General features: G+C 51.2%; 1 protein-coding gene and 4 gene segments (V, D, J or C); 4 read left to right on the forward strand and 1 right to left on the reverse strand.

Moving 5' to 3' along the window:
- Positions 1-621: 621 nt before the first annotated feature.
- LOC136391323 (cationic trypsin-3) lies at positions 622-5,536 on the reverse strand. Its single transcript, XM_066362913.1, has 5 exons — positions 5,381-5,536; positions 3,469-3,631; positions 2,466-2,719; positions 1,407-1,543; positions 622-862 (listed from the first exon to the last, which is right to left on the reverse strand). The coding sequence occupies exons 1-5, from the start codon at positions 5,418-5,420 to the stop codon at positions 713-715; spliced, it is 744 nt and encodes a 247-aa protein (XP_066219010.1). The 5' UTR covers positions 5,421-5,536; the 3' UTR covers positions 622-712.
- Positions 5,537-10,260: 4,724 nt separating this feature from the next.
- Positions 10,261-10,860, forward strand: LOC136392208 (T cell receptor beta variable 3-1-like). The segment is given in 2 exon segments: positions 10,261-10,309; positions 10,421-10,860. Coding segments are annotated over 2 exon segments (489 nt in total).
- A 2,416-nt stretch (positions 10,861-13,276) lies between these two features.
- LOC136393554 (T cell receptor beta variable 4-2-like) lies at positions 13,277-13,877 on the forward strand. The segment is given in 2 exon segments: positions 13,277-13,371; positions 13,484-13,877. Coding segments are annotated over 2 exon segments (468 nt in total).
- Positions 13,878-14,679: 802 nt separating this feature from the next.
- Positions 14,680-15,299, forward strand: LOC136392209 (T cell receptor beta variable 5-5-like). The segment is given in 2 exon segments: positions 14,680-14,794; positions 14,911-15,299. Coding segments are annotated over 2 exon segments (438 nt in total).
- Positions 15,300-26,646: 11,347 nt separating this feature from the next.
- LOC136392210 (T cell receptor beta variable 6-1-like) lies at positions 26,647-27,228 on the forward strand. The segment is given in 2 exon segments: positions 26,647-26,692; positions 26,822-27,228. Coding segments are annotated over 2 exon segments (453 nt in total).
- The last annotated feature ends 393 nt before the right edge of the window (positions 27,229-27,621 follow it).

Genomic DNA, 27,621 nt, shown 5'->3' on the forward strand with positions numbered 1-27,621 from the left:
GAATGAGTCTGGAAGTGGTCCCTTCTCAATTTGGGGGGGAGAGGGTTTGAGAAGGATGGGCGTTAATTCTTGGTAGAATGTTTGGTAGAATTCACCGGGGAAGCCATCTGATTCTGGGTTTTCTGTGCTGGCAGTATTTTTGATGACTGTCATCTCTTTACTGGCTATTGGTCTGTTCGGATTTTCTATTTATCAAGTGCTTAGAACAGTGACTCCTAGTGGCATGTAGTGAATGCTATATAAATGCCTGTTAAATAAAACACCTGTAACCGTAGGCTCCACATATATTCTAGGCTTCTGGGGATACCTCCCCCACCCCCTTTCCGTTTGGCCGACACCACACCATTGTCTGTGTCTATGTGTTATACATGTGTGTGTTTTTCCTTTTGCTTAATCCCTTCACTCTGTCATCCAGCCCCCACTCCCGTCCCCTCTGACAGCCGTCAGTCTGTTCCATGTTATCAGTGTCTCTGATTGTAGTTTGCAAATATATAACTTAATCACCTTGCAGATTCGACCCTCCTATACTAGCTTGATTCTCTGCCCACCCGCTTACTCAGCAGCCAGTTTTAAGAGAACGTCTGTGAATACCAGGTAAGGACAGTTCTTGGACACATTGAGTGCAGGACAAAAAGTTTTATTTAGGTTTGTTTTCAGGCATATGGAGACGGTGACGCTGTCTCGGGGATGCTCTGTGATGGGACACGTGGGCTTAGTTGGAAGCGATGGTCTCCTGAATCCAGCTCACGTAGTTGCAGACCTTGGTGTAGACGCCGGGCCTGCCCTTCAGAGCGCAGCCGTAGCCCCAGGAGACGATGCCCTGGAGCTGCCCGTTGCAGACCACGGGGCCACCAGAGTCACCCTGCATGGGAGGGAGAAGCCAGTTAGAATGCTCAGCCACACCGGATGGGATGAAGGCTCGAAGATGGTTCTCCAGTGTCCCAGTCCGTCTTCCCAGGTGTGGATCCGCCGTGAGGCCCCCGTTTTCCCCCGGAAGTCCCGCCCTCAGTCTCCACTGTGCATCCTCATTCTTCTGCCTCCCTCCTCCCAGACCCTCTCTTTCTATAGCTTCAGGCCTGTAGGGCCGCGAGGACATGAGGACCGGGACGGGGGTGTTGTGTAAGGCTGCCGGCCAGCCCTGCTCCTTCCAAAGAGTGTCCTATCACAGACTCCTCAGAGGGCGCCTTCAATGTACGGTTTGCACACCATCTTCTGTGCGTCTTTTCAGCCTTAATTCTAACCATTCATGTGGCGAAGAGAAAGATGACCATTGATCCCAAACCTGTCCCTCACCCTCATGATCAGTCCCAGAGAAGCCCTCTCTACCTTCTGTGTCTCAGGAACGGGGAGATTTGTGGAAGATGCATGCGACAGAGTTGGAAAGAGGGGGGCGCAAAGGGACTCACCTGGCAAGAGTCCTTCCCGCCCTCCAGGAAGCCCAGACACATCATGTTGTTGGTGATCTGGCCGGGGTAGGCGTTGCGGCAGGCGCTGTCGGACAGGATGGGGGCCTCCAGGCACTGCAGCAGCTCGGGGTAGTTAGCTGTAGGGTGCGGGAATGAACATGGAAGAAGATTACCCCCAGGACTCCTAGAAATCCCCACGGTCTCTCCCCTCCTTCCCAATACTCCCACCCTTTCATTCCAATGGCCAATGACTTCTACTTTGGAAGAACAACTTTTATCTGGGAGGCCTTCCAAAGAGTTTTAATCAACAAGCTGTTCTCTCTCTGAGATGCGTCAATGACCACAGATCTCAGATCTAGAGACCTTTTTTCCCAAGCGGGGTTAGCCTTCAGACCATCCCAAATCCCTCGGCCTCGGCTCTGCTTACGCTCCTTTTCTAGTTCTCGGCCAGTTCCTAATCACTGGGTTACCTGACATCTTTATCCTAGTTCACCTGTGCTAGCTCTCCCCCCAAAGCAATCCTCATTTCCATGAATATCTTCTAAGGCTCCGCAGATCCACAGACTCCCCTCTGTGAACCTTGACTTGAGTGACAGTTTGGACTAAGGGACCCTCAACCCGCCTTTTTTTTTTTTTTTTTTTGTATTTTTCTGAAGCTGGAAACGGGGAGAGACAGTCAGACAGACTCCCGCATGCGCCCGACCCGGGTCCACCCGGCACGCCCACCAGGGGCGATGCTCTGCCCCTCCGGGGCGTCGCTCTGCAGTGACCAGAGCCACTCTAGCGCCTGGGGCAGAGGCCAAGGAGCCATCTTTGCTCCAATGGAGCCTTGGCTGCAGGAGGGGAAGAGAGAGACAGAGAGGAAGGAGGGGGTGGGGGTGGAGAAGCAAATGGGCACTTCTCCTATGTGCCCTGGCCGGGAATCGAACCCAGGTCCCCCGCACGCCAGGCCGACGCTCTACCACTGAGCCAACCAGCCAGGGCTTTTTTTTTTTTTTTTTTTTTTTTTTTACCACTGGAAGCCTCAGACCTGGCGCTGGTGTTTGTGGTGACACTTACAGCCAACACTCTGGGTGTTGCCCCAGCCAGAGATGAGACACTGGGTACCAACAGAGGCACAGGTTCTTGGCAGAGAGACACTGGAGACGCGAGAGCTGATGGTGGCAGGTGAGCTCAGCTTAATCAGCATGATGTCATTGTCGATGGTGTTGGAGTTGTATTTGGGGTGGCGGATGACCTTGGCTGAATTAATGAATTGCTCGTTGCCCTCAATGACTTCAATGTTGTGTTCTCCCAGACGCACCTGGATTCGGCTGCATTAGAGGATTGAAGGGTCTGTAAGTACTCAACCTGAGCATGTCACCTCACCAGAACACCCTAGGCGTGAGCATAAGCACGGATGCTACCTGGTCGGGCATTCACACACACAGGCTATTGTGCACGTGAGGCTGTCCCACCAGATAAGGTGCAGTTAGAGTATTCCTGAGGCAGCTGTCACTACAGGCACAGATTCATAGTCCACCATCTTTGCTGGCATAGTAGGGCATGGGAATGGGACCCAGTGACACCACTCAAACAGTGAAGATGAAAAGAGAATTGGTGGCAATTAACCAGCCCCTGCCATAGCCTCTCTGGTTGGGATTACCAGTCATTGCAGGGAGAAGTGGCAGCAGATGTGACACGGTATTAAGGGGTCAGAGCGAGTTGGGCTTGTTGTCAGTGTACTGGATGGAAATGTCATGTATTTTTTGTGACCTCCACGTGGCATGTTTTTCTGGGTGAGCTGTGAGAATTAGGACTGTTTAACGGTGAATGCTCTGAAGCTAGTTCTCAGGATGACTCACTCATCCCCTCCCATGTCTTTGGAGGGACGCCGGGGAACTCTATGGGCACCATGTGCAAGTCCCTCGACACATCATCCCGTGCCCGGGGGAATAATGAGGCTCTCGGACCCTGAATGCTCACCGCTCAGTCTAACTCTACTGTTTACCCTGCTCCTGCTCTGGAAGCGCTGGGGGTCGAGTTGATTCTCGAGAACAGGGTGTGGGTAGTGATCACTTACGACTTGTAGCAGTGAGCCGCGGACACCACCCACTGGTCGTTGATGAGGGAGCCACCGCAGAAGTGGTAGCCGGCGTTCAGGGACACCTGGTAGGGGACGGAGTTCTTCCGGCAGGTGTAGCCCCCGACGATCTTGTCGTCGTCATCATCAGTGGGGAAGGCGACTGGCAGGGAAAAGTCGGAGACTGTCTGTTAAGCAGACCTGTCCTGGGGTTCTGACTCACTGCCACACTTTTGCCAATTACCCAGGAAGCTCAGGTAATGTTTTCCTGTCACTTGTCACCAGAAAATGGTGATATTTAATGTAACAGTTTTTCAAAACCTAACTTTTCTATACCTTTAACACATACCTTACTTCTTAGATAAGTATCTAGGTTTTAATTTATGCTTTAAATTTTATCACTCTGTTCTTTTACCTCTATAATGCTCCCTACACACAGATAAGAGACCCTTTATATAATAAACGACTCTACATAAACACACCACTACCTAAGAATATAAAGAACAGTTTTTATATAAAACAGGGCTTAGTAGCTACCCAATAGGTATTCCACAACGCTTTGCAATACTCAATATTTGTACTGGTTGGTATAAAATAGATATTTCCAGGAAATAACAGAAAGGAAGCTGTTAGAAGACCCCTGAGGATGTTCTGGCCAGGAAGAACATGGGAAGTTCGTACTCACCCCTGCCCTGAAATTTCTCTTCTTGGTTCTCACCAAAAATTTTTACAAAATAACTTCATAGAACATCATAAGGTTTCCATCTCCAGCCTCTCCCCTTATCCCATTTATCTTTCTGGCATTTTTCAATCTATTCAGATTTACTAAGATTTCTTATGGCTCTAAAAGTCTTGCATTGTATTATATATGTCCTGTTCTTTAACTGTTTAAAAATAATCTGGGGAAAGACATTGCTAGGTATACACACCTTTGTATTGAATTTAAACCTGCCCATTTTGGGAAAATTTAGTAGTAAGTTTTAGTAGTATAAAAATAGTCATTTGTCTCTTCTGATGATTGATAGACATGTAATTTTACACTGGAGAGATTTCATTAGCAAAGATGTTGTAAAACCCAGTTCATAGCTTTTATGCATGAGCAATAAAATAGCTTCGCCTGTCACTGTCCCTGCTAAGATGCCCTTTAGTATAGAGGAGACTCGGGCTCTGACCCGCACAGCCTCTGTAAGGAGCACAGTATTAGTCATTAGTCCTAGTTCTTAACTCCAAACCCTTAAAGAGGTCAACACAGCATTTCCTCACTGTCGACTCTCCTTTCCTTTTCTCTCCATAGATTTGACCGTGACTGTCAGGGCAGGTTGTGCCTCTTTATCCCTAATCTGCACTGCTCTCTCAGGAAATGGTGATATTTAATGTAACAGTTTTTCAAAACCTAATTTCTCTATACCTTTAACACATACCTTACTTCTTAGATAAGTATCTAGGTTTTAATTTATGCTTTAAATTTTAACACTCTGCTCTTTTACCTCTGTAATGCTCCCCCCACACAGATAAGAGACTCTTTACATAATAAATGACTCTACATAAACACACCACTACCTAAGAATATAAAGAACAGTTTTTATATAAAACAGGGCTTAGTAGCTACCCAATAGGTATTCCACAACACTTCGAAATACTCAATATTTGTACTGGTTGGTATAGAATAGATATTTCCAGGAAATAACAGAAAGGAAGCTGTTAGAAGACTTAGTTCTCCTGCTCAGGGATCTTTTCCCAGCAAGTGAGATTTATAGACATGTGTACTGTGCACTACTGTCTCAACATTTTAAGCTTCCTGAGTACAGAGATTATATTCAACACCCACTGCTGTCTCCAAGGGTACACAGTGCAAACCTAAATATTGATACATGCGAGCCACCTACTGATTCATGTAATAACAGAGACTCACCAGCAGCTCCCAGGAAAGCGAGGAAGATGAGAGTCTTCATGGTTGCTCACTGAATCTGGATGGGCATGTGGGGCAGGTCTCCCAACACTGCTATTTATACCTCCAGGCTTGTCCCTGAGACCCATGGCCACAGGTGCCAGAAAAGTAATTTCACTGGAAACTGATAAATCCAAATTTAGAATCCAGTACTGTGCCAACAGGACAATAACTCAGCATCAAATTTAAACATTGGTCACTTTTCCAGAAGGTTATGGGAATGAAAGCAGTGACCCCACCTGGTGGGACCTGCTCCCCAGAATAGAAGTGTAAGTTGGAGTAAGGCCACAGAACAGGGTGACAGGTGTCCTGGTTCCCAGACAAAAGTTGTAGGCACTTGGTTGTTCCAACTGTGAACTTTTATCCTGAAGACCACCTTGAATATTATATCCTTGATATTTAACACTGGCTCTTTCACAATTATTTAATTTGAGGATAGGGGTGGCTCTGGTCTTGTATTGTGTATCCATGTTAACTTTTCATTACTAATAGAAACTTGTTCCCTTGAGAATAGAAAAATTATCCTGATCTGAAATTACAAGAGCTCTAAACAGGAGAGTGAAAGAATGATAACTTACATATATCTAGAACTTACTACAGATTAGGATTTCTCTCAATACTTGACCTATATTAACTAAGTAATTCTCATAACAGCCCTACAAGATTCCCATTATTATCCCCACTTTATAGGTGGGAAAATGGAGACACACAAATGTGTAGGGAGCTTGACCAAAACCACACAATAAGTACATGGTAGGGTCAGGACCCCAACCCAGGAAACTGGCCTTTAGAGTCCCTGCTCTTAGCTGCTGTGCAACATGCCCCAGTCAGTTCACCAGGATGTGGAGAGCAGGACAATACAGAATTCTTGGCCAATGATAACACAGTTGAAATTTGTGGAGTGTGTACCATGCGTCAAGCACTGTGAACATGCATCTCCATACATCAACTCATCCAGTCCTCGCCGACAGCTTTAGGACGACTGCTGTAACTTTTACCATTTTGTAGATGAGGAGAGGGAGGCCTTGCATGATTGTAAAGGAGCTTAAACCTGCAAGAGACCTTTCCTTCTGAAATACTGGGACTCATTCTGTGACGTTTGACCCTGCGGAATTGGGTTGTAAGTTCCCCATAATTATTCTTGCCTGGACTTCATGTGTGCCACACTGTGTTCTTGAGAACATCCATAAATTCTCATCTACAACCATCACTGAACGTGCCACACTGTGCTGGTCTCCTTCCTCAGCCCCCCCCTCCTTGGATGGAGCCATCAATTCAGGGGTGGGGGATGTCCGTGGTCCACATGTGCAGGGGATGCTGCTTCCTATACTTCTATTCCTAACTTCAAGCACATGGTGGGCCAGAGGCGTGTGTCAGTATTTAATTCATCTGTATTTGTCACCTGTCTTTCCCACGCACATCGCTTGGTGGCCTTGGAAGACCGTGTGAACCTGTGCCTGAGCTGCAGTCCGATTGGGCGCCAGCACTTCTGTTGACTGTGCATGGTCAGGAGCAAGTGCTACCGGCCTCTAAAGGCAATTTTAAGCTCTTTCCCCTGAGGGATTTCTGTTTTCCTGTCCTGACCTTCTCCGGCCACTTCTCGGGTTCCTACACCCTGTTCCCTGAGGCCAGGCTGGCTCCTGACACCACCAACGTGCCAGGAGATTTTTAAAATAATCCCACTCCTTGAAAAAAGATGGACTGAGAAACTTAACTAAAAAGCCCCCCAAAACTGAAGTAAACAGGGCAGAAAAATTACAAAAAAACAAAACAAGGTACAAAGCAGATGCTTATGTAATAATAACCTTGATGCTAACCGGAGGGTCTAAGCTGAATTTGTAACCTTTAGCATATACAGAAAACCAGTGAATAGAATGTTCTATCTGGGTAAAGGGAACTCCGGAACCAGACCGAGTTTCCTCGTGAACCCTGCTTAGAGATGGCGTCAGTGTGGGGGTCATTTCTACCCTAGTGTGAGTCTCTCCACCTGACTGCTTGCGGGGTTCAGCTAACTTCTGTAGCAGGCCCGGTAGTCAATGATTTCGGCTTTGCAGGCAACAGGGTCTGTGTCACGACTGCTCCGTGGTGTAGCCACGACAGCAGTCGGAGACAGGATGCTAATGCGCGGGTGCAGCCGGCTTGGATAAACCTCATTGCCTCTGGCTGTAGCCGACTTGCCTCTGGGCCACTGGTTGTCAGCCCTGCTCTGGAAGGGAGAGAACTACTTACAAGCCCCAGGTGTCAGTCTGAAACAATCAGGCCTGGCTTGGAATGAATTAGTGACCTTACCTATCTCACACTGCCTTCTCTTCAAATCATGCTTCTGGAAAGGAAGAAGGGAGGAGGGTGGGGAAGGAGGTTTAGGGCTGGGACACTGGGGTCACTGAGCACGATGCAGGGCGTGGGGGAGGCTGGCAGGCAGGACAGACACTGCAGAGTACAGAAGCCACACGCTGAAGAGCAGAAGACGTCTGGGACATCACTGTGTGCACTGGGCTGCACAGAACGGTAGGAAGTCGCCGGGGCTTGTGCTTTGCTGCAACAGTAAGCCTCATTCTGAGCTGGGAGGGCTGGGGGCTCATTACAACCTCTGACTGTCCGTCCTTACTGCCAGGACCTCCACCGCCTTCCTGTCTCTGCGGGGGGTTGGGGGGACTGAGTCCTAGCACATGGTTTCCCTCCAGCCACCAGGAGGAGCTGTGACTCTACCGAGCTGAGGTGGTGGGAGGCTGGGGGTGGACTGGGAGGACTCCCTGGGTGGGGAGGGTTAAGGGGAAGTCTGGTCTTGTTTACAGCATGGGAGAGTGTGTCTGGCAGAGGCTGGGGGTCGGTGCTGCAATGGGAAGGGTCAGACACAGAGCGTCTGCAGGTGTTTTTGTCCCAGGAAGGAACCTGCCCTGCCAACCGCATGTGTGCCTGCACGGTGGGGGGGAGGAGGAAGAGGGGTTTGGGGTGGGGGGCCTGGAGCCCCCAGCAGGTGCAGGTGGAGGACATTCCCCAGACAACAGAGGGGCAGGGCCACTGCCCCACTCAGCCCCGCCCAGTGGAGCCCTGCTGGGACACGGAGCCGGGCTCTCCTGGCGCCTGGGCAGTGGGACACAGCAGTAACCTAGGGACGCCTACCTCCTTACCAGGCCAAAGGACACCTAGAGCCCACCTCCCTCACCACAGAGTATCAGGGAGCTAAGCCAGGAGGGGTTTTACTCTCATCTCTCTGCGGGGTGGTCTAAATTCTTGGAGCAAGAGAGCTCTGAGCAATGAGAGGGAACCATCTGGGTGTGCTCAGACACTAGCACCGGACTTCCCTTTGGACGCCATCACTAATCCAGTGGTCCGTGGAAGCTAGAACTGTCCAGACATGAAAACACTTGACAGCAAAACACCTAGAGATAGAAAAGAAACCCAGAACCCAGATCTGGGACAGGGCTTCTCACTTTGCTTTCCCTCAAGGCTCCCGGGTTGTTGTGTTTTTTAAGCTTTTAGAATTTTGCTTGTTTCTTGCCTGACCAGGCAGTGGTGCAGTGGATAGAGTGTCAGACTGGGATGTGGAGGACCTAGGTTTGAAACCGGAGGTTACCAGGTTAAGCCCAAGGTCGCTGGCTTGAGCAGGGGGTCACTTGCTCTGCTGTAGCCCCCCTGGTCAAGGCACATATAGGAGAGCAATCAATGAACAACTAAGGTGCCACAACAAAGAACTGATGCTTCTCGTCTCTCTCCCTCCCTGTATGTCTGTCCTTCTCTCTCTCTGTCTCTGTCACACACAAAAAAAAATTCCCTTGCTTCTTAAAAGCCCCAGAAGTCCACAAAATTACAAGCCTCAGAATATCGATATATTCTACTGGAGACATGTGGAAGTCTTGCTGGAAAACCTGAACCTTGATGACCACTAGGAGGCACTGGGGCCCCACCACCAACCCTGACATCTGCCCTGAGGTTGAGGGAGGACAGAATGACGGAGTCAAGGGGGAAGCTAGTTCTCACGTTTGGCATGTCTGCAGGCATTTGGTTGTCACAGCTGGGGGTGGGGAGTGCCACCGGCATGTGGATGGACACCAGGGATACAGCAGAACGTCCTGCAGTGCACAGGATGGCCCCGCACAGAACATGTCAGGAGGGCTGGCACTGAGTTGTAAACTCCACCGAAAGAGAACGTGACCCAGAGACCATTCATGGGCAGTAAAATCATCCTGCTGAAATGTCTCCAACTTCCATGCTGTTACTCTTGACTCCTAGTCCCCACGTGGCTCTGGCCCTCCGGACAGGTAAGAGCAGCGCAGGGAGCGGTGCTGCAGTCTGTCCCCTGCAAGGACAGGCTGACCGGGGGTACTCCTAACCAGCATCAACTCATGCAATTCAATGTGGCCCGTGGCTGGTTCTGGGGGAGGGGCTCGCAGTTCATCTTGTGCCCTCCTCTGAGCGTAAATGGGACACTCCAGGGAGCCAGGATGCGAGTGGCATCAGCCTGCACTATGGTGAAGGGGACCTCGGTGACTCAGAGGGGGCCCAAGCGGGGGAGGGGGGAGGAGGCAGACACGGGAGGGAGGCAGCTGCTGGCTCAAGGATGACGTCAGAGAAACAGCCTTGAAGGACATGCCCACCCCACTCAGACGATCCCTAGAAATCCCAAATTCCTTTGAAAGGAGTAGAAGCTAAAACTTCTTTGAAAGGAGCAAGTGCAGGACGTGAAAAGGACTCATTTGAGGCGAGCCTGAGGGGGGGGAGTCACACCAGGAGGTGATGTCACGGCCAAGCACCTGCCCAGGGCGTGGCACACTGCAGCCCAGTCTTCCCACCGGAGGCCAGAAGTCTGGGTTAGGGCCTTGCCCGTTGGCCCTGATCCCACCATGGGCTCCAGGCTCCTCTGCTGTGTGGCCCTGTGCCTCCTGGGAGCAGGTGCGTGAGGGCCCTGGTGGCACGATCCCCTCTGAGTCTCTAAGCCCATTCACATTTCCAGCAACAGGCTGCCTCGGGCACCTGTCTGAATTCTGCCTCCTTTCTCCTCAGGTCCCTTGGACACAGCAGTTTTCCAGGATCCAAAATACCTGGTCACACGAGTGGGGAGTAAGACGTCCCTCAGATGTGAACAGAAGCTGAACCATAATGCTATGTTCTGGTACAAACAGCACTCCCTGCAGCCGCTGAAGGTCATGTTTGCCTACAATAATAAGATGCTCATTCTAAATGAGTCAGTGCCAGGCCGTTTCTCACCGGAATCTCCTGAAAAAGCTCATTTGAAACTTCGTATCAACTCCTTGGAGCCAGGGGACTCGGCTTTGTATTTCTGTGCCAGCAGCCAAGACACAGCTGTGCAGAGTCACTGCCTCCCTGTGCACAAACCCGCGGGCCCAGCCAGGAAGCTGTGGGACGTGTTCACCCAGCCCCGAGGCTCCTGTCCCCCAGCTGTGCGACCCCACTGCAGTTTCACCTGTAGTACAGCCCAGTAGGGAAGTTCTGAAGTTTGTGCACCCAGAAGTCTTACAGAATCCCAATCATCAGCTAGAGCAGGGGTCCCCAACCCACGGCCCACGGGCCACATGTGGCCCCGAGGCCATTTATCCGGCCCCTGCCGCACTTCTGGAAGGGGCACCTCTTTCATTGGTGGTCAGTGAGAGGAGCATAGTTCCCATTGAAATATTGGTCAGTTTGTTGATTTAAATTTACTTGTTCTTTATTTTAAATATTGTATTTGTTCCCGTTTTGTTTTTTTTACTTTAAAATAAGATATGTGCAGTGTGCATAGGAATTTGTTCATAGTTTTTTTTTATAGTTCGGCCCTCCAACGGTCTGAGGGACAGTGAACTGGCTCCTTGTGTAAAAAGTTTAGGGACCCCTGAGCTAGAGCAAGGGTTTCCCATAAATTCACCGTAGTACTCGGGACTCTGCAAACGAGACAGGGCCCTGTCCCGGGCACTGAAGACCTTCACTGATGGGAGGAGGCATACCTTTCTTTTCTCTGCTGTACATGTCGGTGCCCACCCTGGGCATCCACATTAGAAACTGGCTAAGAAAAAGGGATTTTCTTACCTATATTCTTGTGGCTCCTTCTCAGTACTCTGTACCCCAGCTTCCGGCTGTCCTGGATCAGTTAGGTCTCTCTTATTTATCTTCAAGCAACATATGCCGTTACTATTTTATACAGGTAACATTTGCATTGAATTACATGCTTACCATTCACTTCTTTGCTATTCCTTCCTGCAGGGCAGACCTCCTTAGATTCCTTTTCCTCCACAAGCAGATAACCGCCTCCCCTTCCTCCTACTCCTTGCTGCAGAAAAACCCACTCTGGCCATCGTTTCAGGACCGTCAAGCCTTCCACGTTCTCTCATTGTTCGAAGTTTCAGCTTAAAATTCTGTTTTTAGTTGGTCAATAAATATCTGACATAACAAATGAGTGTTAAAAATAGCAGTTATAAATCATTTCGCTTTTGTGTTTATATATATAAATTTTCTAGAACAAAAACGCAACACTGGCATAACAGTACATTTTATGAAAATAGATGCTACCCCAATAAGGCAGTAGATCACAGCGTAAACAGGCAGTCTACATGGTGAAGCAGAACCGACTCATGGCAGATCACCCTCGCTAGTCCCAAAGAGGAGAGCCATCTGTAGACTGAATCCTGGGTTTCTAACATTTTCAGAATAGGACAAGGCTTTGGAGATCATTTCATTGCAGCCCCCCCCCCCCCCGGTAACAGTTGAAATCACAAACATGAAGTGGTTTTATCACTGAAATGCTGAATACATTTCTCAAACATCACATGATGCATTTTTACTCCCTGGTCATTATCTGTGACTATGCTCGATGACCCCGCAGCAATAGAATTCTGTGGGTGGGCATGAGGTTTTAGGCCTGCTCATATCTGGTGCTCAGGGAGCATTTGCTGAACCGAGCAAGCTGCCCATAAGCTCCTCAGGCTGGGCCAGTTTCTGCAGGACTGTTTGGTTCATTACTAAGAACCCACACATAGCCCATCTCTATTGAGTAAAAACTGCTTTTCCTTGGCATGTGGGTGAGCGGCACTGTTGCCAACTATTTTTGTTGTTTTAGGTGTGGCTTTTTTCTTCACACACTTCCCTGGGGTTCCATACCCATCACAGCTGCTCCCAGTCCATGGAAGGAGGGATTGGCTTGGATTGCTGACGCTGGACTGGAAATGTGCTGCTTTGGACACAAGGTGGAGCTGTGGCTCTATTCAAAACCTCTAAGGCTGGTGGGGGTGGTGGTGTTGGAAGTGAGGGGAAAGGTGGGGTAAGGAGGGAAGCTAGGGCCTTGGGGTGCCACCCTTAGGTCGGTTGGGGGCGTCAGTGGTAGACATCCTGACGATATTAAACTAAAATCACTTTCAAATTGATTTCCTAATCCACTTGCTAGAAGCCCAGCCAAAGCCCTGGATGTGCAATCCAGGGGCAGAGCTGGTTGTCCCGTGTGATCCCTCACTACCCTCCCCAGTGGCTGGCTCCTGGCATTCGAGTAGTACATTTTAAATGAGGGGCAGCATTCCCTCCAGCCTTCCCCCCTCCGTGCAGTCGGGCACAGGGGCTCCAAGGAGCTTAGGCTCGGAGGGAAATGCCTTTTGAGGGATTTCCTGCCTGACAGAGCAGGGAAGGGGGGAGATCGCTTAGAGGGGCCCTGGAAGGGAGGGGGATAGAGAATCTGTATAATGCGGAAGGCAGCCAATAGCAAGCAAGCAGCTGTCTGAGGTATATTCTACCACAGTCCATTGAAATACACCTTCTATGAGAATCTACATGAGGCACCAAAGGGGAGGAAGGACCATCCCCTGGGGCCTGACAGTGACATCATAGGTAGAACCACCAACCAAGACAAGGACACCAGAGCCTAGCACCCCCTTTCAGGACAGGATGTCCTAGTTAGATGGTGTCAATCAGTCCTGACCCCACCATGGGCTGCAGGCTGCTCTGCTGTGTGTCTTTCTGTCTCCTGGGAGCAGGTGAGTGTTGGGTGCAAATGGGCTGCCCTTGGACTCCAAGCCATTCCCCTGTGGCTGCAGCAACACCCTTCCTTCTGGGCTTTGTCTGAATTTTGCCCCTTTTCCCCAACAGTCCGCATGGACTCCGGAGTTACTCAGAAACCAAAACACCTGGTAATGGGGATGAGGAGTAAGAAGTCTCTGGAGTGTGAACAACACCTGGGCCACAATGCTATGTATTGGTACAAACAGAGCGCTCGGAAGCCACTGGAGCTCATGTTTACCTACAACTATAAGGAACTCGTTGACAATATGACTGTCCCGAGCCACTTCACACCCAATAGCACAGACAGCTCTCAGTTACACCTGCACATGGACGCGCTGCAGCCGGAAGACTCCGCCGTGTACCTCTGTGCCAGCAGCAGAGACACAGCCTCGCAGAGTCGCCTCCTGCCTGTGCAGAAATCCCCGGGGGCCAGCCAGGAAGCTGTGGGGAACCCAGGCTCGGTTCAGCATTTCCCGTGAGGCCTGAGACAGACATCTCAGACCAGAACACTGCCTGTCACCTCACTGGCTGCGGCAATACTAAATTATCTGCCTTGGGCAAGCTGTCGGCTTCAGCAAAGATAAAACAGCTTCTATTCGTTCCTAATCATCAAAAATCCTTGGGGCATCCATCTGCAGTCCATCTCATGACCTCTTGTTTTCTCTCACAATATAAATCCAAAATCAACTAGAAGTGTGTGTCTACCTCTAGTTTAAAAAAGAAAAACAGTGCAAATGGTAAAAATTGTTTCTAATTTAAACACATCCCAGGATTTTTGTCTTCTTGCATCTTGGCCAAGGCAAAATCTCAGTTACTGCCTGAATACGCCACACGGGGGCACTATAGAGCTGACGCTCTCCAAAGGTTTCTGGGGCAGCGCATGGGGGCAGAGCTAGCTGCCTGGGACCCAGAGGGTTAAGGAATAGGCTTGTTTGTGCTTTTATCTACTAAAAGGCTCAATAGTGTACACACTAATTTGCAGGTGCTGCCCCAGCCGGGAGCCATGAATTCCTACTTTGCAGTGGTTAGGGAGGATTTCTGAGCTCACAATTTTAAGTAAAGGGTGCAAAGTTGGGAGCAGGCAGCCTGCATGCCCTGGGCACAGAGACAGGGTCTGCATAAAGACAGGGCCGCCTACACCGGCCCCGTCCAGCCCCACAGGTCATGCAAGAGGCTTTGCAGGACAAAGCAGGGTACCTGCATCCGCTGAGACCCAGCAGAGGCAATGACATCAGAGCAGTGACATCACTACCTGCCCTCTAATCAGAGAAGAGTGCCCAGAATGTCAGCTCTCAGAGGACCAGAGCTCTGAGCAGGGAGACTCCGGCCCAGCTCTGCCCCACCCCGCCATGGGCTCCAGGCTCCTCTGCTGTGTGGCCCTTTATCTCCTGGGAGCAGGTATGTGCTCGGCCCAGGTGGGGCATCTCTGGTGTAAGCCCGACAGCGCCTGACTCCAAGGCCCCATCGGGCCCCTCCCCTGCTCCTTCTCTAGCTCCTGTCTCCCTCCCTCACAGGCCCGGTGCATTCTGGAGTCACCCAAACTCCAAGACACCTGATAAAAACCAGAGGACAGAAGGTGACACTGAGATGTTCCTTTCTCTCTGGGCACCGCTCTGTGTACTGGTACCAGCAGGCCCGGAGCCAGGGACCCCAGTTCCTCATCGAGTATTACAACGGGGAGGAGAGAGAAAAAGGAAACTTCCCTGAGCGGTTCTTGGTGCAGCAGTTTCTTGGCAACTACAGCTCGGAGCTGACCATGAGCTCGCTGGGGCTGAGGGACTCGGCCGTGTATCTCTGCGCCAGCAGCCTTGACACAGCCCTGCGGTGTCACCAGCGTGCTGTGCTCAAACTCCCTGTGCAGGTGCAGCGCGGAGCAACCTCAGAGCTGCGGGGTTGTCTGTGAGAACCTGGGGGCGGTGGGGGGAACTCAGAGCGACCTGGGGCCCCGGGGAGTGCAGCCTCGGCTCTTCCGGAACAACAGAGGACAGGAAGGTGTGCTCAGAGGCCGATGCTCCCTCCTCACGTTCACTGGTCACCTTCCCCACCTGCCGCTCTGGGGGACAGGGCAGAGGAAGGGCTGGATACCTGGCGCCTCTTATTTTGGAGTGGCGGCAGTTCATTTGAGGATCAAAATTATTAATTAAATGTATACTCGAGAGCCTGACCAGATGGTGGTGCAGTGGATAGAGCATCGGACTGGGACATGGAGGACCCAGGTTCGAGACCCCGAGGTCGCCAGCTTGAGCGCGAGCTCATCTGATTTGAGCAAAAGCCCACCAGCTTGAACCCAAGGTCGCTGGCTCCAGCAAGGGGCTAATCAGTCTGCTGAAGGCCTGCGGTCAAGGCACATATGAGAAAGCAATCAATGAACAACTAAGGTGCTGCAACATGCAATGAAAAAACTAATGATTGATGCTTCTCATCTCTCTCCGTTCCTGTCTGTCTGTCCCTGTCTATCCCTCTCTCTGACTCACTCTCTGTCTCTGTAAAAAAAAAAAAAAAAAAAAAAAGAGTTAAATGTATACTCGAGAAAACAGAATCACAGAAGATAATCATTTGCTTTATATAATTTCGGGGGAAGAAATTGAGATTCAGGGAAAGTCTAGGGAAGAAAATATGATCCAAGATGGTTGAAAACAGAGATAGAACTGCAAGAAGTGGTTATTTGTAACACTGTCACTCTTCTCCCCTCTTCCAAAGTCTCCACACCCGGGAGGTATAGAGCAAGGCCTTAGATCGCGGCCACCCCGGGGGCCGGTCCTGGGAGAGGCCATCACCACACGACATTGTGAGAACCCGCGGTAGGTTCTTCCTTCTTGACTACTTATCCCAATTGTGCCTTCTTGAGGGACAGTCAAGTATCCCCTCAAACTCAGAGGAAGGCATGCCCCCCCTGACTATAAACAGGCAGTGGTGCTCCACCTCCCCCCCAAATAAGCATCACTGCCCAAGTCCAGTGACCTTCAGAGCAGCGCATCTAGGCAGCCTCAGGGTGAGCCTCGGTCTCTGACCCTCAGCTCTGCGCAGCACTTCCTGAGACAGGGATGGCGGATGGCTTTCACATCCTCTGCATCTGCGCCTGCTTCTCACGTGGCCTGGAAGGCCCTCCCTTCTCCCCGCACAGCGCGGAGACTGCTCACCTTGCGAGGATGGACTCAGCCGGGCCTTCTCAGTTGCCTCTGACCCAGACCCTTCACAGAACTAAACCACTGACTCGTCTGCTCTGGCAGTTGTAACAAAATGCCACCCACAGGGCTTCTTCCACAGCAGACGTTCATTTCCCCACGGCTGGAGGCTGGACCCTGAGAGGAAGGGGCTAGGGCTGGTTTCTGGGGAAGGCTCTAGTCCTGGTTTGCAGATGGCCGATGGCCCCCTGCGTGCTCATATGCTCTTTCCTTTGTGCTTGGATAGACAGACAGAAGGCTCTCTGGGGTCTCCCCCTCTGATGAGAAGGCCACCCGTCCTAACAGATTAGGGCCCCCACCTTATCTCCTCACTTATCTTAACCTCCCTAAAGGCTCTGTCTCCAGGTGCATGCACATCGGGGGTTAGGACTTCACCATATAAATTGGGGGGGGGCATAATTCTCTTTAAAACAACAAACAACATTCCCCCCTTCCTTTACTTTCATAGGAAAAACTAAGTTACGATTAATGCACTTTGATACTCGTGAAATGAATAAATGAATGCCCGCTTCTAGAGAGCCATGGAATGTTATTAGTCACTCCACTATTTTCCTTCCCTAGGTCCCCTCCTATCTGAAATGCAGCAGGGAGTCCCTGGGGGGAACACGGGGCTTTCTGCAAACTGTGTGGTATTCTGAGCAGCTGTGTCCTCAGAGCCAGGCCAGATGACCAGGCTATAAAGCGCCCCAGCTGAATCCAAGTGACATGGGCCCTGTTCTGCCTGGGACAGAGAAAACTAATGTCACAGTGGCATTTACCCAGTCCCTGAGCCTGTACAAAATTCTCCCTCACACTCCACCAACCACGTCATTAGAGACATCACCAGTCAACATTGAAGGTGTTTCTTCTACACGAACCTGAACAGCAGATTTAAAAATTGCTGTGCTCAGTAATAGAACTTTGGCCTTCTTGCCACTTAAAGGGTGTGTGCGCATGCACACGCATGTATGTGTGCATGAGCTCACGCATGTGTCTTCTCGTAGAGACACGCCCAGTTGAAGTACTTTCTCTCCAGTGGGCATGTATTAAAGTCATGCTGCCAGTGAGCAGAGCATCTGGGTAATAACAGCAGATGTCAGCCCAACTGGGTCCATCTTAACTAGAGCTCTCAGGGTGTGTATCTCAAGACTGTATAATCTCAGAAACAAATAGGTAAAATGTACAAGCCCTCTTTATGAAAATGCACTATTTAAAGGGTGGTGATACTTAAATACAGATTGGGGGCTATGCGGATCTGACACAGGAGGGGCTGTGGACTGCAGTGGTTCCAGGCTGGGTCCATGTGGGACCGGCAGACTGTGCATCTTAATGGCCAATGTTATTCGGGCCCGCCTCTCCCTTCTTAGCAGAGTGATGGCGATTACTTCATCCAGTATTCATTAGTCGAAATGTTGTTTCATATATTCTTATCCTCCAAAACAAAGGGGGATAATTGAAAATCAATCCTGAATCAGCCAGGCTGGGATAACAGCAGAGTCAGTGAGTGTGAGGGTGGGGTGGGGGCCCCAAAGGGTGGTGGGTGGGGAGAATTTGTTCTCCTAATATAGACAGCTGTGAATCCAGGAGACTGTGGGTAGCCCACCACTGGGGGGCACTGTGAACCCTCAGTTCTGCAAGCAACCCTGAGAGGGCTGAGGGGTGGCCTAGGCAAGCACAACCTAAGGGAACTCTGGGCTTCCTGTTTGCATGGGGGAAGCAGTTTGAGGTCACTGAGTGGGTCCTGGGAACGTATGTGGAGCTCACACAGACGCCTCACTGCCAGGAAGTGGACATGTGCCGTGATCCTCAGTATGTGCCCAGGGAAAAGGCTCCCTTAGCCCACAGGGGCCTTGGGGGGTGGGGGGTGTAGGGTTTGAGATGGAAAGTGCTGCATAATTAGTGTCAGGCTGGGGCAGGCAGAGGAGAATAAGGTATACTGTGAACATATGGGGACAGTGCTCAACCTGCAGCCACCCCTGCAGGGGGCTGTGCAGGACAGGGAGACAGTGAGTCCAGAGGCAGCCTACACGGCGATCTCCATCAGAGCAGTGACGTCACAGGCATCTGCTCCTATCAGGGAGCTGGGAGGTCCAGCATTTCAGACCGCTCACCCCAGGACACCCCGCCCCGAGCTAGGAGACATCTCGGGATGCCGTCATGGGCCCCAAGCTCCTCTGCTGGGTGGCCCTTTGTCTCCTGGGAGCAGGTGAGCCCCGGACACCCTGTCTAAGCCTCTGACAGGCGTCCGCCATCCCTGAGACACGAGCCTGCCGGTGGTGGCTGCAGGGGGGACTTCCCTGTCCTTGGCCCCCAGCCTCTGTCTGTCTCCTCCCAACAGGCCCAGTGGACTCCGCAGTCACCCAGAGCCCCAAACACCTGATCAAAGCAAGGAACCAGTCAGCGACCCTGCACTGTTCCTTAATCTCTGGCCACCGCTCTGTGTTCTGGTACCAGCAGGCCCGGGGCCAGGGCCCCCAGTTCCTCGTCCAGTACTACAATGAGGAGGAGAGTGCAAAGGGAAACTTCCCTGAGCGGTTCTCCGTGAAGCAGTTTCTTCGTAACGACAGCTCGAAGCTGAGCATGAGCTCGCTGGAGCTGACGGACTCGGCCGTGTATCTCTGCGCCAGCAGCCCTGACACAGCCCTGAACGACCGACAGCCCCCTGTACAAAAACGCGCCCGCCCCAGCGCAGGAAGTGACTGTGAGAGTGGCAGCCAGACAGACAGGCGCAGGCGGGCGCAGCCGACTGCCTTTCTTCCAGGCGCTCTTCCTGCTGCTGAGAGATGTGCTAGGTTTTTGTTTTTGTTTTTGTTTTTTTTGGTATTTTTCTGAAGCTGGAAATGGGGAGAGGCAGTCAGACAGACTCCCGCATGCGCCCGACTGGAAACCACCTGGCATGCCCACCAGGGGGCGATGCTCTGCCCTTCCGGGGCATCGCTCTGCCGGGACCAGAGCCACTATAGCGCCTGGGGCAGAGGCCAAGGAGCCATCCCCAGCACCCAGGCCATCTTTGCTCCAATGGAGCCTTGGCTGCGGGAGGGGAAGAGAGAGACAGAGAGGAAGCAGGAGGGGGGTGGAGAAGCAAATGGGCACTTCTCCTATGTGCCCTGGCCGGGAATCGAACCTGGGTCCCCCACACGCCAGGCCGACGCTCTACCGCTGAGCCAACGGGCCAGGGCCTGTGCTAGGTTTTTAACACTCACAGAAATCATGCTACACATAAGCCTTTATTTTTCCCGTTTAGATATCTGATGGCAAATAAGGTTCCCAGGTGTCATGTGGCGTAACTGGTTGAGCGAGAAAGCAAACAAGTCTGTTCCTCGACTCCTGGGGTTGCTGCCTCCACCCCCAGCCCTGTCCCCACGTCTGGCTTCCCTTTTCCAGGTCCAGGTGAGCAGGCCAGATAGCACCACGCAGCACCTGTGATGGTCACAACCTCTTCCCAGACAGCTTTGAGGAGCATTCAGCTTCAAGGCAATGGATACCCACTGACCCTTCATTGTGACGACTGAGAAAGGCACTATTTTCTACACGGTAGCCATCATCCAGACCCGGGCCACGTGCTATCTTTGATGGAGGCTGTGGGGGCAGAAGGCTTCCCAGATGTATCTTCTCAGCTGCAGGGCAGAGGGAATGAGACACTTGCCAAGAGAAGGCAGTCTCCTGCACACAGACACAATCCCCTCGAGGGAAGTGAACACGAGTATTATTATTCCTTCGTTTCTTTTGCTCAATCATTTCTGCTCCCATATTTTGCACAGAGTATTATGTCACATAAACACAGAAAATAAAAATAAGTCTGCTTGGGTCCTTCGAGAGTTTTAAGGACTAAGTTGTCAAGTCTCCTGAGTTAATGTTAACCTCATCTGAAAACACCCTCGCAGGGACACCCAGAATGATGTTGAACCAGATTATCTGCACACGCCGTGGCTCAGTCCAGTGGACACACTAAACGGACCATCGCACCATCTTCCAGGGCTGTACAGAGGTGGAATGAGGTTGAAATAGGACATAATGGAAATCTAGGTATCTGGATTCCCTTTGTTGATCTCTGATAGGAACTGTTGAGGGGGAGGCTATGTGCAGAGGTAGATATGGACACACTTTGCCTTGAACCCAGCTATGAAATGATCATCAAAAGGTCTGTCTAGCTGGCAAAGCTATTTCTATACAATGTATTTACTTGTTTTTCACTCATTTCTTTTCTCCCGCATCCATTCATTCAATTTCTTTGTAATGATAATCTGACAAAAGTCCACCATTTCCAGGGAAATGGAGTTGAGTTCCCATCAAATACACACACAGAGCCCGAGTGCCCCTCCCACAGTGTGTGCGGGGCTGAGCAGACCCCGGGCACTAGAGACGTCACCAGCGGGAACATCTTACGTTGGGAAAAAGGTTCCCCCTTTCACCTCGGTCTCAAGTGTCCAAATTATAACACAGGACCCTTGAGCTAGAAAGTCCCCCTTCAGTTTGGGCTTTGCCTGGGTACCAGTGTCCTATGCTTTGTGCCCTCTGTGTCCAGGACCAGAGAAGTCCCCGGTACAGACATGAAACCCGCGTGTGGGCTGGCCAGGCCCCAGGTCAAGGCTTGTCACTGCGGTTCCAACATCAGGCGCCTCCTCCAAGTCTGACTTTAGACTCTGTGTCCTTCTCTCCCAGGCCCCGAGAGGTCGAGTCTCCCAGCCCCTGACATGTGAGAACCAGCCCCTCGGGGGGCCGTCGCAGATCTGAAATTCAGAATCACATACTTGAAGCCGGCTGCACCATTTGCAGGGATCGTCATTCAACTCGGCACCCGATGGTCCTGACCACAGATCACTGAAGCAGGGAAGGGGTCCTCCTAAGCGCGGGGCTGTGTGAAGGTTCGCTACAGGTGGTCTAAGAGCCACGATACTCATGTAATGAATGTAGCAATTCTTCACAAGGAGATAGTCCCCATGAAATGATGCCTCAAATAAAAACAGAGCATTTTTTACTCACTCACCCTGGAGCCAGCCACCTCTGCCCGTGTCCCTCACACAGCTATGATCCTCGGTGACCGGAGGCCACCTGCAGAGCTGGGAAGCCACAAAGAAAGGTCACACGGGCATGAGCCGGGTCGGTGGCCACCGTCTCACCCCAAACACGGGAGCCAGTGTTCTGGCTCATTTGATAAGAAATGGAGCAAAACTATTCCTCAGATATAAATAAGCCTGTGCCAAGGCCTGGCAACCAGAGGCCAGGAGAACTACTGTGGACAGATGGACGTGGACAGGATGATGGACACGTAGACACAGCAGCAAAGGTACTTGAAGGACTATTTGGGACCCAAGAGTCAGAAAAAAAAAAAGGCATCAGAAATCCATCAGGATTTTCTCTCAGATTCAAAAGTACAGAAAGATGCAGATACACAAACACCGGAGTATTATTAGTAAAGATCTATAATGACAGGAATAAAATAGACCTAAGGTTACACACCGTTTACACAAAGGTTCAGGATGACTTGTAAGACTGTGTCACCTCAGCTCCAAGCATTCCTCTCACTCTGAACTGTCCATTGTACGCTGACTTTTGATTTGACCCTCTGGGGGAAGGAGTGTGGCTCCCTCCTAGTGACAAGTTGGCTCTGGGGTCGAGGCAGCGAGAGTGACGTGTCAGAATGACTTCCTGAAGAGCCCTGTTCCCTTCTGTCAGCACGAAGCCCCAGAGGCACGCTCCGCCCGCCCAGCTCCGGCCATGAGTGGTGGCCTCCTGTGCTGTGTGGCCTTGGGTCTCCTGCAGGCAGGTGAGTCTGGGGCTGGGTCCCCTCCTTTGACAACCATGTCAGGGTCCTAGCACTCAGCTTTGCCATGGAGGCTGCAGCATTTGTTTGCTTTTCTCCTCCTCAGGTCTGGTGACCGCTGGCATCACTCAGACCCCCAAAACCCAGATTATGAAATCAGGACATAAAGTGACATTGACATGTGCCCAGGACATGAACCACAACTACATGTACTGGTATCGCCAAGACCGGAGCCATGGGCTGGTGCTGATCTATAACTCAGTCGGTGTTGGGATCATCAACAAAGGAGATGTCCCTGATGGCTACAGTGTCAACAGATCAAAGGCAGAGGACTTCCCCCTCACGCTGGAGTCAGCTACCCCCTCCCAGACATCTGTGTACTTCTGCGCCAGCAGTGACTCCACAGTGCCACACGGCTGCCTCCTCTTTGCACAAAAAGGCAGGGGAGGTCCGGCACCCGACTTGATGGAGCCCTGTGCAAACCCCTACTCCCTGGGGATCCCAGTGTACCGTGTCTGCAGGGTGAACGTTGGTGTGAGCGGAGATCTACCTCCAGGGCAGTGTCTGCATGGCCTGGACCGGGCCCAGAGCCTCAAGCACATTCATCTCCACTGTTGCCATCTGTCTGTCTGTCTGTCTGTCCTCTGTAGCTGCCCCAATGGCTGGGAAAGAGCTTCCCCAGCTCTAGCCTTCCTTGTCATCAGCATGAACCTGATGCCTCCAGCATGGGCAGTTGTCGGTAAACCAGATCCATCCAGACCCCTGGTCTATAATATTACACCCTAGTGTCTTAGGTCAATGGAGCTGAGCCTTCTTTCATAAGGAAGGTGTAAGAAATCTTGTTTTTAAATGCATGGTGACTCTGAAGGACACGGGGCTTTGCTACGGGCCATGGAGACATAACACTACCTGGCGGTTAATGAACACAGAAATGACAGTGGGTCGTGACCTGCCAAAGAAAGAGGAGCTTCCAAATCAGACCTTTTCTCAGAGCATCATTTTATCTTGTACCTCTGAATAGATCAGTTGACAGAAACTGAGATGCTCGCAGGACATCCCGAATTCACCCTCTGGCATCTTTTATCGATGATGCTAGTGACATGTCCTAGTGTAATGCCCAGCGTACGGGAGTGACCGGTGAGTGAGATGCAGAGTGTGAGACCTCACATCAAGACGGGCCGGGAGTCCAGAGTGACAGCCGAGCACTGATTTTGTTGGAACAGGAACTTATACCTACTTAGATTAGTCATCCAAGTGCGCTGTAGTGTACACCACCTGTCGCAGAGGGTTGGGTGATCTATAGTGATGTCACCATGGAAACTGCACTGTGGAGACAAAGATGTCCCTCCTCCTCTGCACATGCTCTCAAGGATCCCGACCTGGTGATTCCTGTCCTGACCCTGCCATGGGCATTCGGCTCCTCTGCTGGGTGACCCTCTGTCTCCTGGGGACAGGTGAGTCCTCAGAAGTCTAAGCAGGTTCACTGTGTGTGTGTGAGTGTGTGTGTGACAATTACAACTATTTTTCCTCATTCTATCCCCAACTTCTGTCCCCACAGGTCACACAGACACTGAAGTCTCTCAGTCTCCCAGGCACATAGTCAGAGAGAAGGGACAGAATGTGGCTCTCAGGTGTAATCCAATTTCTGGACACACTGCTCTTTACTGGTACCAACAGATGCTGGGGCAAGGCCCAAAGTTTCTGATGAACTTCCAAGGCAAGGATCCCGTGGACACATCGGGGATGCCTAACACTCGGTTCTCTGCTCAGAGACTGGAAGGCAACTCCGCCAACCTGACTATCCAGCCTGCAGAGCCGGGGGACTCGGCCGTGTACCTCTGTGCCAGCAGTAACCACAGCGTGGCACCACCACCCCCGCCCTGCTCACAAACCTGCCTCTCCTCTTGCAGCTACAAGAGACCCTAAAGGGGCCCTTCTTCACTCTCCACTCCCCAACAGAAAGAAGTAGATTTGGATGTCAGCTGTCTTTTTGGTAGAAAGAGACCATAAATAATCACCTGGAATGTTGTGGCTGGAAATGTTGGGGTCCAGGAGTCCCCAAGCCAGCTCAGTGCTGCATGACACAGACTGCGTGTCCGGGACAGGAACAGTTTTCCATAGGACCGTGAGGCTGCTGTCCCCAAAAAAGCTTTCCTTCTGTGAAAGTCACCTTCCCCTCTGCAACTGTGGGAGGCTCCGAGAAGGCTGTGAAGATCTCCTCTGGCGTATTCTTCCTCTATAGCCTCTTCTGTCACATCAGAAACTTTCCGCAACATCCATATTCTCCAACCTGTCTCCCTGTTTGAAGTCAAGGTCTTCACTCTGTTTGTGCACTGATACACCCAATGGTCATACAGTGAGACCTTCACCCTTCGTCTGCCTGGTCGAAGCAACCCGCTTTATTTTGCTTTTGTTCCCCCACTGCGCCAGTCCTGAGCGCTACACTAACGCACATGTCGCCATTCTCCGGTTTCATCTTGAGTCCATGAGCCAATCTGATTTCTGGAGAAAGTGCGTTACTTGGCATCCTAACCTTAACTTCCCTGAATTCTTTAGCTCAAGACGACGAGATATTTTCTTGACAATAATGCCTTATTTATTTTTATTTATTTGCTGAGTTGTGTTGTTACGTATTATTTGTTATAAGTAACTACAGACTTGTTTGCGAGTACAGCTGCAGATACCTGTGACATCTAAAGCCCTGGTCAGAGGGGATGGGATTATGGATCATGGGTTTCTGGGTGTCCTCAGGGATAACTCAATGCTCCAAGACTGGGACTGAATGTCATAGACTCGGCCATGATACGGGTGCCCTGGGTCTTGCACAGCTGGTAAGGGGAGCAACCGTCCCTCCAATTCCACTCAAAAATTGTGGTGGCTCAGGACACCAAGTTTATTTCCCCAGAGGATGAGCGTCCTTGGAAGGGAGTTTTCCTGGTCTTATCTTAATTGTGGCACCGGCAAAGCACTCCATTGCTCTGGTGCCCGTGTCTCCTGGGAGCGAGGACAGCCGGGACCCAGAAGGGAATTTCCTGTCCCTAGAATGTCACCCAGGGGCTTCCTTCCCAGACCTTGTCTCCCATTGCTGCCCCCTTCCCACCCATGATCCTAGCAGATTCCACTTCTTTATGACACTATTTTGCACCAAGGTTTTCTTCTCTCCCAGAACACCTCTGTTTTTCCCAAAGTCACCCCTCCCTTCCCTGATGCTCAAATCAGCAGGTGCACATGGTACAAGTCACTCATTTAGGGTACACTGTCCTTTCTGATCTCAGCTCCAGGCATCCATATATATTTGTCCCCCATCTTGAAGGTCACCTCATTATCTTCCCAGCCCTTTGCTGATCTATATTTTGGAGATAACATCGATTGTCGTTTTTCTTTTTTTCACTTTGCTTTTTTTTTTTTTTTAGTAATGGAGAGGAAAGAGACTCATCATGCTTCAACTTGTGTTTTCCTTCCTGTTTTACACGAAACACTATTTTCTCCCATCCCCCTTCTCTCCCTTTCAGAGACGGTGTAAGAGAAGCTGACCCCAGACTAGAGGAGCCGGATAATGCAGCTGTAGTTACGTAGAACGAGGGGGCGATATTAAGCATGATAACTCAAAGGAACAGAGTCAGGGTTAGAATCAGTGTTGGTATGAGGGCTTAAGGACGCTGAGTGTACAATTAACAGAATACTATTTCCAGAATATTCTCCCCGCTGACCATGCAGACACTACCCAGCATTCCCTGGGCCCTAGCCTTAGAAACAAGGATGAAACTCCAGTTGCTGGCCACCAGATGGCACTGTCATGCCACCCACATCTAAGGGATTCTGGGGAGAGAATCTGGGAGAATGGAAAAGGGTTAAGAAACACTTGGCAGGGATCCAACCTTAGACAGATGCTGAAGAAACTTTCAGTTGGTGCTGGGCTACCTACTGCGGCGGAAGAGGTGGGCGGTCCCTCTGAAGGGTAAGGAAATCCGTGGTTGAAGGATCAGGCGGGGCAGCCTTGGTGGCAGGGGCAGGTGCAGACGGAGAGGCAGCAGTCTCAGAGGAACGTGGGAGCCAGGGCTGGGGTGCTCTCTGAACTCAGCCTGTGGCAGCCTCGCCTCTTCTCCCCATGGGCCTCGCTGAGCTCCGTCTCTGAGAGGGGTTGTTGATTCAGAGCCAAGTCAGAAGGCTCTTTGGGCCAAAAAGCATCTGCTGGGGTGGGGGCAGGGATATCCCAGACAGACAGATTGGTCTGTCCACTGGAGAAGGGCCTCTGAAGCCCCTCTCAGTCCCGAGGGTCAGAGTGTTTAACTGACACAGCCCCATCTCGCCCTGACCCGGCCATGGGCCACAACCTCTTTAGCCTGACCCTCTGTCTCCTTGCGGCAGGTGAGCTCCACGTGCGGCTGGGGACCACTGCCCTGGCTCTGCAGAGCCCCAGCTCCAAGCCCTCCCCCCACTTTAAAGAGCCAGACACTCTTCCAGGCTGATCTTTACCTCCATCTGCCTCTTCTGCAGGCCCCACGGAGGCCGCAGTTACCCAGATGCCAAGACACCACATTATACAAACAGGAAAGAAGATGACCCTGGAGTGTTCCCAGGATACGAACCACTACTCAATGTACTGGTATCGACAAGACCAGGGACAGGGCCTGAGGCTGATCTATTATTCAAGCACTGAAGGCAGCACAGCCAAAGGGGATGTTCCGGAAGGGTACAGCGTCTCCCGATCCAAGAATAAGCATTTCCCCTTGACGCTGGACTCGGCCAGCACCAACCAGACCTCAGTGTACTTCTGCGCCAGCAGCGACGACACAGCAGCGCACACCCACATCCTCTCTGCACAAAAAGGGCAGCCACAGCGTGAGGGACACTCCTTCCAGAGGCCCCTGTCTCCCCAAGTGGAAACACTGCCCATACTGTAGCTGTCACCAGACTCCCCAGCAAGGGGTTGTCAGTCTGAGGGGCCTCAGTGATTGTGTCCCTCCGTGTAAACTGAGGTCCCGCATCCTGGGCTGTGCCCATGTATGCATGTGTGTGGGGTGTGTGTGTGTGTGTGTGTGTGTGTGTGTGTGTGTGTGTAAATGCAAACAGCACTTACTATTATTCACTCAATTTGAAACATTCTGGTAACTGAGTGAAGCAGAGGCACAGTGGCATACAACATAAATTTATATTTCATTGTCTTCTCCATGGAGGAGAACAAAGCTGGAAACAGCTTTAAAAGCCCCCGAGTGACCTGAGATCCTCCAAGTCCAACACTCTTACATACAGTTGCCCCGGGCATCAAAACCACTGAATACCAAGCAGGAATTCTC

The sequence above is a fragment of the Saccopteryx leptura genome, chromosome 2, assembly GCF_036850995.1.
Source record: "Saccopteryx leptura isolate mSacLep1 chromosome 2, mSacLep1_pri_phased_curated, whole genome shotgun sequence".
Classification (NCBI taxonomy): domain Eukaryota; kingdom Metazoa; phylum Chordata; class Mammalia; order Chiroptera; family Emballonuridae; genus Saccopteryx; species Saccopteryx leptura.